The sequence below is a fragment of the Colobus angolensis genome, unplaced genomic scaffold (assembly GCF_000951035.1).
Source record: "Colobus angolensis palliatus isolate OR3802 unplaced genomic scaffold, Cang.pa_1.0 Scaffold3, whole genome shotgun sequence".
In the NCBI taxonomy this organism is placed as follows: Eukaryota; Metazoa; Chordata; class Mammalia; order Primates; family Cercopithecidae; genus Colobus; species Colobus angolensis.
Window position 1 is genome coordinate 12,848,447 of NW_012116265.1, and position 10,147 is coordinate 12,858,593.

General features: G+C 35.0%; 1 protein-coding gene across 1 annotated transcript in view; it reads left to right on the forward strand.

The window, feature by feature from the left end:
• CEP128 (centrosomal protein 128kDa) overlaps positions 1-10,147 on the forward strand; it is a 477,957-nt gene that overhangs the window by 75,722 nt on the left and 392,088 nt on the right. Inside the window, exon 9 of the mRNA XM_011949470.1 lies at positions 6,685-6,801. Within this exon, the coding sequence (XP_011804860.1) occupies positions 6,685-6,801 (117 nt within the window). The remainder of the gene's footprint in view (positions 1-6,684; positions 6,802-10,147) is intronic.

A 10,147-nucleotide genomic window follows, 5' to 3' on the forward strand; every position in this document is an offset into this window, starting at 1 on the left:
TCTTTTCTATTGTTTTTCTAGTCTCTGTTTCATTTATTTTTGCTGTCATCTTTGTGACTTCCTTTCTTCTACTGACAGTGGCTTAGTTTTGTTTTGTTTTTTAGTTTTTTGGGGTATAGTTAGGTTATTTATTTGAGATCTTTTTCTAAATGTAGGCATTTATTGCCATAAAACTCTGTCTTAGAGCTGCTTTTTTGCATCCCATAAATTTTGGTGTGTTGTATTTCTGTTTGTATTTGTATCATGGTATTTTTTCATTTTCTTTTACATTTTTTATTTGACCCATTGATTATTCAGAATTGTGTAGTTTAATTTCCACCTATTAGTGAATTTTACTGTTCATTTGTATCTAGTTTTATACCTGTATGCTCTAAAGAGATACTTGTGTTCTTAAATATGTTAAGACTTGTTTTCTGGCCTAACATGGTCTGTCCTGGAGAATGGTCTGTGAGAAGAATGTGTATTCTGCTGCTGTTTGATGGAATGTTCTGCATATGTTTGTTAGGTCCATTTGTTTTAAAGTGTAGATCAAGTCTAACGTTTCTCTATAGCCTTTCCATCTGGATGGTGTGTCCATTGTCCACAATACTACTATTGTATTTCTGTTTAATCTTTTCTTCAGCTCTATCAAGATTTGCTTTATATATTTAGGTGCTCTGATTAGGTGCATATACATTTACAATTATTGTATCCTCTTGATGAATTGACTCCTTTATAATTATTTAATGACCTTGTTTGTTTCTTTTTAGATTTTTTGACTTACAGTGTATTCTCTCTGATATAAGTGTAGCTACCTCTGTTTTCTTCTAATTTCCATTTGTGTAGAATACCCTTTTCCATCCCTTCATTTTTCAGTCTGTGTCTCTAAAGTCTATTTGTGAGTCTCTTTAGGCAACATACAGTTGGGTCATTAGAAAAAGTCTATGTAGCTACTCTATGTCTTTTGATTGGAGCATTTGTTTACATTTAAAGCATTTATTTATAGGTAAGAACTTGCTACTGCTGTTTTAATTGTTTTCTGAATGTTTTATAGTTTCTTCATTCCATTTTTTCTCTCTGTCTTTCTTTGTGATTTGATAATTTTCTGTAGTGGTATGCTTTGACTGCTTTCTCTGTCTTTTAAATATGCACAGGTTTTTTCTTTGTGGTTACCATGATATTTACATAAAATATCTTGTAAGAATCTGTTTTAAGCTGATAACAACTTAACTTGGACTGCATACAAAGAGTCTAGACTTTAACTTCCCCTCCCATTTTACATTATTGATATCACAGTTTACCTCTTTAAATATTGTATATCCATTAAAATTATTGTAGTTATAGTTATTTTTAATACTTTTGTCTTTTGACTTTTAAACTAGAGTTAAAAGTAACTGAAACACTACCATTGTAAGTACTGGAGTATTTTAAATTTGAATATATTAGTACTTTTACAGTGAATATAAGAAATTATATACTTTCATATGCTTTTGTGTTATTAGCATTCTTTAATTTTGTCTTGAAGAACTGCTTTTTATATTTCTTGTAAGGCAAGTTAATGTGATAATATTCTTGGCTGTCAGCACCCCCGTCCCCCCACCTCCTGCCAGGACTTTGAGTTTATCATCTTGTTCTCTCCTGGTTTCTGCTGAGAAATTCACTGATAGTCTCATAAGGGTTCCCTTGTATGTGATGAGTTGTTTTTCTCATGCTGTTTTTGGCATTTTCTCTTTGTTTTTTCCTTTTGAGAATTTGATCATTGTGTGTTTCAGTAAGATCTCTTTATATTTAATCTATTTGTGGTTATTTGATCTTCAAGGATCTGGATGTTCTTTTTCCAGATATAGGAAGTTTTCTGCTATTATTTCTTTAAGTAAACTCCTCTCATCTCCTTCTCTTTTTTTGCTCCTTCTGGGATTTTCATAATGAGTAAATTTCTTTACTTGATGGTATCTCATAAATTCCATAGTTTCTCTTAATTATTTTTCTTTCTTCTTCTTTTTGTTTCTCTGAGTGGGCAATATCAAATGACTTGTCTTTGAGCTTGTGATCTAGTTTGCTTCAAGATTGCTGTGGAATTATTCAATTCAGTCATTGTGTTGTTTAGATTAAGAATTTTTGTTTTGTTCTTTTTGATGGTTTCTATCTCTGTTGAATTTCTAATTTTGTTCATGCAACAATTTTCTGATTTTGGTGTCTGTACAGAAGCTTGTCCTTTCCCCCAGTTTTGCTTTGTATGGTTTCAGCTTCCTGTGGTCAATTGCAATATAAAAATAGTAAATGAAAAATTTCATTAATAAACAATAAGATTTAAATTGCATGCCATTCTGAGTAGAGTAATGACATCTTCAGTGGTCTCACTTCATCCCTCTTGGGACGTGAATCATCCCTTTATTCAGTATATCCATGCCGTAGACACAACCCACCCATTAGTTGCTTAGCGGTCGTGTCAGTTATCAGGTTCACTGTCTCAGTAACCTGATAGTGCTTTTGTTCAAGTAACCCTCATTTTACTAAATAATGGCTTCAAAGTGCAGAGTAGTGATGTTGACAGTTTGGCAATGCCAAAGAGAAGGATAAAGTGTTTCTTCTAAGTGAAAATGTGAAAGTCTCAACTTAATAAGGAAAGAAAAAAAAGTACACTGAGATTTTTAATTTCTGTGATATGAACAAATGTACTCTCTGTGAAATTGTGGAGGGAAAAATTGTGCATAGTATCTATAGGGTTTGATACCATCCTTGGTTTCAGGCATCTGCTGGGAATTGTGCAGTGTATCCCGCGTGAGTAAAATGGGACTACTGTATTCTCTTGTAGCTCACTGAACTTATTTAGGATGATTGTTTTGTATTCTTTATTAGGCAGTTTAAAGATCTCCATGTCTTTGGGATTGCTTGCTGGTGCTTTATTTTATTCTCTTAGTGATACCATGTTTCCCCGATCATTTATGATCCTTATGGCCTCAGTTTCTATGCATTTGAAGAAGCAGACGCTTCTTCCAGACTTTACAGACTGGCTTTGGCAGGGGATTCCCTTTACTTAATGAGTCTATGCGGAGATTTTTGGTAGGCTCTCTGGCAGGGTTCATTAATGAACTTTGCTGCTGGTGTATTTTTGGGAGCTGGCCTTGTCACTGGGTCAGCAGGTGGGCTGAGCTGATATCTGGGTCCCAGAGGCTAGCCTGTTATCTGGGTTTATGAGTTTGAGCCTGGAGCCTGTATTCACTGGGGCAGACACTGACTTTGGGTCTTCTGTGGGAGGGCCTGGATCCTGGCTCCTCTGGGGCTGGCCTGGCACCAGGGTCTACTGGTGTGGGCCAACTTGATTGGGTCTGCAAGAGTGTCCCTAGTGCCTGGGTTCTTAAGGCTAGGCTTGGAGCTTATGCCCATAGCAGCTAAGTCTGTTGGGGTCTGCCTGGTACTGGGATGGGCCTGGTACGTGGGCCCACGGGGGAAGGCCTGGAGCCTGTGCTTACAGGGGCCAGTCTAGTACTGAGATGCACCTAGAACCTGAGTTCCTGGAGGTAGGCCTGGTGCCTGCATCTGTGGGGCTGGCCTATATACTGGGTCCATAGAGGATGGTCATGGCGTCCGGGTATGTACAATTAGCATTGAATGTAACATATTTCCCCTAACTTAGTGGCTTAAAACAACATTTCATTTGGCAGTTTCAGTGGGCTGAGAGACAGATGTGGCTTTGCTGGGTCCTTTGGCTCTGGGCCACTTGCAGGCTGCATTCTTCTCAAGGCTTGACTGGAATGACAAGTCATTGTCAGGATTCATTCCCTGTAGGTTACTGGACTTGAGACTTCAGTTTGTCATGAACTGTTAAAAGGCTTCTTTTGATTCTTTGACATGTGACCTCTCCGTAGAACATCTCATAAGGTGGCAGCCTGCTTTATTACAACAAGCAGACAAGAAGATGACTGGCAAAAGAGAAGATGGTAGCAAATTGGAAGTCAGCTTTTTGCAGCCTAATAATAGAAGTGACACCCCATCACTTCTGCAGTGTTCTCTTTATTAGAGGGCTAGCCTACACTCAAGGGTAGCAGATTACACAGGTACATGAATACCAAGAAGCATGGATCATTGGGACCTATGTCAGAAGTTGTGTAAGAGAAACATTAATATCAAAATTAAGAATAAAACTACCAAATGATCCAGCAGTCTCACTTCTGGATACATATCCAAAGGAAATCAGTGTCTTGAAGAGACATCTGCATACCCTATGTTCATTGCAGCATTATTCACAATAGTCAAGATGTGGAAACAATATAAGTATCTGTTGACCAAAGAACAGATAAAGAAATACACATACACACGTATATACACCCAATGGAATATTGTTCAGTTTTTAAAAAGAAGGAAATTCTGTCATTTGCAACAATAAATGGATGAACCTGAAGGACATTATTCTAAATGAAGTAAGGCAGATACAAAAATAAAATACTGCATTATTTCACTTAAATGTGGACTCTAAAAAGTCTAGTTCGTAGAAGCAGAGAGTGGAATGGTGGTTGCTAGGGAAAGGGCAGAGTTGGGAGGGGTCAGGAAAATGGGGATATATAGTACAAAGTTTTCCTTATGTAGGATGAATAAGTTCTAGAGAGCTAATGTGCAGAATGGTGACTGTAGTGTTGGCAAAAATAATGTTAGCTAAGTAAAGTGATAGATATGTTAATTAGCATGACTATAGTTATTTCACAATGTATATATTAATACATGAAATTATGTTTCAATAAAACTTCTACTTAGAAGGAATCAAAGGCCGGGCCTGGGCGCGGTGGCTGACACTTGTAATCCCAGCACTTTGGGAGGCCAAGGCCGGTGGATCACTTGAGGTCAGGAATGCAAGACCATCCTGGCCAATGTGGTGAAACAACATGTCTCCTAAAAATACAAAAATTAGCCAGGCGTGTTGGCAGGTGCCTGTAATCCCAGGTACTAGGGAGACTGAGGCAGGAGAATTGCTTGAATTTGGGAAGCGGAGATTGCAGTGAGCTGAGATCATGCCACTGCACTCCAGCCTGGGTGACAGAGTGAGACTGTTTAAAAAAAAAAAAAAATTGAGAAACAATCTTCCAAATATAGTAACTCTGTATCATCACATGTATTAGCTATGGTAGCAAAGTTGCTGATGTCTAAATACTTTTGGATATTGATTTCAGTATGTGGTTACTTGGACTGCTTTAATTTTGATAGGATTCTATAAGAACAGCCTTCTTTTCTGAAATATAGAAGTCATCTAACTCATTGAATTTAATCAGAGAAATTTTAACTACTCATTTATTGTCAGTCTTCAATAGATAGCAAGCTATTTGAAGGCAGAGGCTGGGGATACAGTATAAATCTGAACGCCCCCAGAACTTAACTACTAATAGCCTACTATTGACAGGAAGCATTGACAATAACATAGTCAATTAACACATATTTTGTATGTGTATTGTATATTGCATTCTTACAATAATCTAAAGGAAAGAGTTATTAAGAAAATTATAAGGAAGATAAAATATATTTGTCATTCATTAGGTAGAAGTTGATCATCATAAAGATATTCTGCCTTCAAGTTGAGCCAGGCTGAGGAGGAACTGGTCTTGCTATCTCAGCAGTGGTAGTGGCAGAAGAAAATCCACTTATAAGTAGACCTTTGCAGTTAAAATCCCTGTTGTTCAAGAGTAAACTAAACTTTTGCTTTGCCTAAGTAAACTTATGTTTCTCTATTTTTTAAAAACTTGATTGAGCTATAATGCACCACAAAATTAATGCTTTAAGTGTACAATTTAATACCTTTTTTTTTCGTACATTTACTGAGTTATCCAGCCACCTCCCTAACTCAGTTTAGAACATTTACATGACCCCAGTAAGGTTCCTTGTCAGGACTTGTCTTCATTCTTTCTTGTATAAATAATTGGTGACAAAAGATTTCTTATAACAGAGCTGTGTTTATTGCTTCTCTTATACGAATACAAATGTCTTCCATGTCCTTCTGTATGAAATATAGACATTGTCAATAGTGTAAATTTTATTTAGTGGGCTGTATAATGAAATACATGAGATGTGTTTGAATTTATGCAACTTTTGGTAAGGAAAATTTTGTGTCAGAAAAATTCTTTCATGTTTATTTTAGAGAGTCCCAATTAAACATTTTCAGTTTGACTTTAGTTTTTGATCTTTTATAGCTTGTTTTATTTTTAGCAGATCACAGTAGAAAAGATTGACAAGCTAATGTAAAGCCCTCTTAATTATTTACTACAAATAAAGATCAGTACCTTCATAGGCAGGTCATTCTCATGGATAATAAAAATAGAAAAGAACTAATTAGATCGAACAATTTATCATTAATTGGCCAACAAATGCAATTTTTAGCATAATTGGTATTTACATTATAACTCACCAGAGGGCACTCTTTTCTAGTGTATTGCTTTTAACTCTGATCTACTGAATATTATCTCATACCTCAAAAAATTTGAGCCAATTATTGGGATCCAGGTGTAGATCATTTGGAGATCAATGATGACTTTCTTTTGTAACTTTCAATAAGTTTTTTGGCTAGCTACTTCATGTTAGTGTCATTAGAAAGGGCTTTGCAAACAAAACAGTCATAAATGCTTTAAGCAGTAGTGTATCTGCTATAAAACTATCTTCTCAATTTAGTCTGTTTTGCTTGCTAGCTCTATAATGCTGCTGTTTCTCTGAATTCTTATTAAGGTTTCAGATCGGGTGGAGCGGCGGCTTAAGGAACTAGAGAGAGAGATGCGCACAGAAAGGGAGCTGGTGGAAAGACGCCAAGACCAACTGGGACTCATGTCCCTGCAGCTACAGGAGGTTTGTAAAAAGCACTTTCATGGAATGTAAATCTTGAATTTGGATATTTATTTAGCCATGTTAAAATGGTTATTGCATGTGACAGTATAATTCAACCCATCTGAGAAGTATTAATATCACATATTGGTTGTAGTTCAGTGTATAGAATCAGACCTCCCTGGTTTCATATTTGCTGTCCGTGTGACGTTAGTTGGGCAAGTTTCTTAACTTCTCTAGGCGCTAGTTTTGTCTGTGGAAAATGGAAATAATAATACTATTGACCTAATTAGAATAGTGCAAGGATAAATGAATTAATGCCAGTAAAGCTCTTAACATACTGTCTGTCATATGCTCAGAAAATGTTAACTGAAAGTATAATTATTCTGATTAATTTTTCTGGGCATAGACTAGACCAGGGGTCATCAAACTGTGGCTCACAGATCCAATCTGGCCCATCGTCTATTTCTGTAAATAGTTTTATTGGAGCACAACCACTCCTATTCATTTATATATTGTCTGTTGGTGCTTTTGTGACACAGTGGCAGAGTTGAGTAGTTGTAGCCCACAAGAATATATGGCCAACAAGGTTTAAAGTATTGGCAGGTTGGCCCTTTACAGAAAAAGTTTGCCAACTCCTGAATTAGGTTATTATCAAACCAATTTAAAATGGAGAATAGTTACCCTTTAGGTACTCTTTTTAATGTGAAATTTCAGACATAGATAAAGTTGAAAATTTAGAATAAAGAATTTCTATATAACCTTTACCTAGATTCCCTTATTATTCATATTTTACCAGACTTGTTTCATCATTTATTCTAGATACATCCACATATATGTAATTTTTTTGTGAAACATTTTTAATTTGCAGACATGATATACATATTTATCTGTGAATCTTAAAGTCAACTGATTAAAAAATAAATTGTTTTTCATCTAAATAATTTGATATGTATGTTTTCTTTTATAGTTACAGTATAACAATCAAAATTAGGAAATTGAAATCAATAAAATACTATGGCTTAGTCTATACATTTTATTCAAATTTTGCTACTACAGTAGTATCCTTTCCTGATCCAGGATAAAATATAGGTTCACACATGGCATTTAGTTGTCATGTCTCTTTAGTTTCCTTTAATCTGGAACGGTTTTTCAGTCATCATGAGTGATGACTTCTCAGGGTGTGAACAATTTATTTTGTAGAATGGCTTTCATTTTGGGTTTCTTGATGTTTGTTCATGACTAGATTCAGGTGATGGACTTTTGGCTTGAAACTTAGATAATTGGAGTTATGTCCTTCCCATAGTGTCATCTTAGGAGTCATAGAATGTTGTTTTGTTACATTACTGGTGAAAACTGAACACTTGGTTATTGTGTTGCCTACCGGGTGGGTTTATCCACTGTAAAGTTACAATTGTTCTCTTAAAACTATCTATTTTATAGGATAACTCTTTGGGGCTTCAACATATCCTGTTTCTATTGTACTTTTGCTCACTAATTTTAGCATCTATTATTGACTCATCTGAAACAATTACTACTATAAGTAGTGCCAGATAGTGATTTAATATGATTCGTTCTACGTTTATAGAATCCTACTGTAAGAAAGAACTTTTTATTATGTGCACTCATGGATTCTTATTATATTGGTTATATTTTGTTACTATCATTTTAGAATATTAATTTGTTGAAATTCCCTTTAAATGTGTCTTTGGTCTATACATAAAATATAAAAAAGTAGAAACAACAAGAAACCCAAAAGATTCAAAACAAATGGAAATTCTTTTTGTTTATGAAATGATTTTTCTAAGAGTTCTAAAGATACACTTGTGTGTGCTTGTAGATCATTAACCTTTATTAATCGACAGATTTTTAAAAGTTTTTTTCACTGTTAATTGAAAATTAGGAACAAAAATTGCAACACTGAAATTTAATGTAAGCTGATAGAAAAATCTGCTTTTGTTTTCTGAAATTCCATTTCCTTCCATTTCACAAAAGAAGGCTTACCCTTGTAAGTTGGTAATTACTTTGAAGAGGATATGTTGTTGAATAATTAGATACAGCATGTGGGTAGCCTTTTTTTTTTAACCTTGATTTTTATACATTTGTTCTCAAAGCAAATTACATCTGGTGAGCATAAGAATAGTACTAAAGAGACAATTGTTCTTTTCTGCAAGAGAAAATTAGAGAAATTTTCTGTACTTATTTTCTTCTCTCTTTGCAGAATGCACAAAATTACAAAGAAAGAGGGAGAGAAAGATTGCTTCCCACCCCTTTTCTTAAGACACCAGAGCCTGGGTATTCGCATTGTAATTGTCAATTTGACTAAAAGCTTCAGCTGTGATTTGGAATTCCATCTCTGACAATACAATAGGAGATCACTATTGATGAGAACGGTTTAATTTCATATTTTGTCATTTTAATATAAGCAGTGACCTATACATTTTTACAAAGTGGTTTTAGATTATAAACAGAGTAGTGGAAACTAGGAAAGATTAAGCTGATGTATTTTCCTGCTCCCATGTTAAATGGCTTAGACTGTTCTGGAAAGGTCATGTTTAAGGAGAGGAAACACTTTCCCTTCTTTTTGATTATTAAAAATACTTATGGAAATTCCTATACCATATGATAATAGTAATCGATGCATTTTTTTTCCTGTTTATGGTGAGAAATTAAATCCATAGGTGAGCAGGTGGGCCTGAACTTTTAGCCACTGTGCTCTTTTGCCTTCTTAAAATGTATCTTCCAATGTTAATGAAAAATACGACATTTAAAACTTAAGACATTAAGAGTTTTCATTTGAAATTACAGGATGCAGAGATTTGAAGATATAGTATATTATAGGGAGGCAGTCTGTGATTTCGGCAAAAACCTGCTGCTTTTTAGTTATCTCATGGGTCCTTAGGTCTTCAGAGCTTTACCTCTTCCCATTTAATGAAAAAGCACGTTGTTAATCATTGGAAATTGGTCAAGGGAAAGCCATTTTCCTTTTCTTTAGAGTTTTTAAAGAATTGTTCACTCATTTCTGTTTCTTATCCTGGTTTGAACAAAAGGGCCATGAACGCCCAGAAATCTACTTCCTTTTTTGAGCCTCAGCTACTCATGTGCTATTGAAGTCACATGAATGCCGGATTTTCTTTATTTAGTAAGGCCCTTCATATATTGTATTTTAAACAACCTGGTTTGGTATCTCATAGAAGTCTCTTCTTTAAGAGAGATGAGTATTTTATATGAGTTGTATGACAGTAATATTCTTTTAATATTATCTTTTTAAAATTGTAGATGATACTTTGAACTTTACTAAGTCAATTCAAGTTGTTTTTTTTTTTGAGACAGGGCCACTCTATTGCCCAGGAGTGCCACGGCATGATCT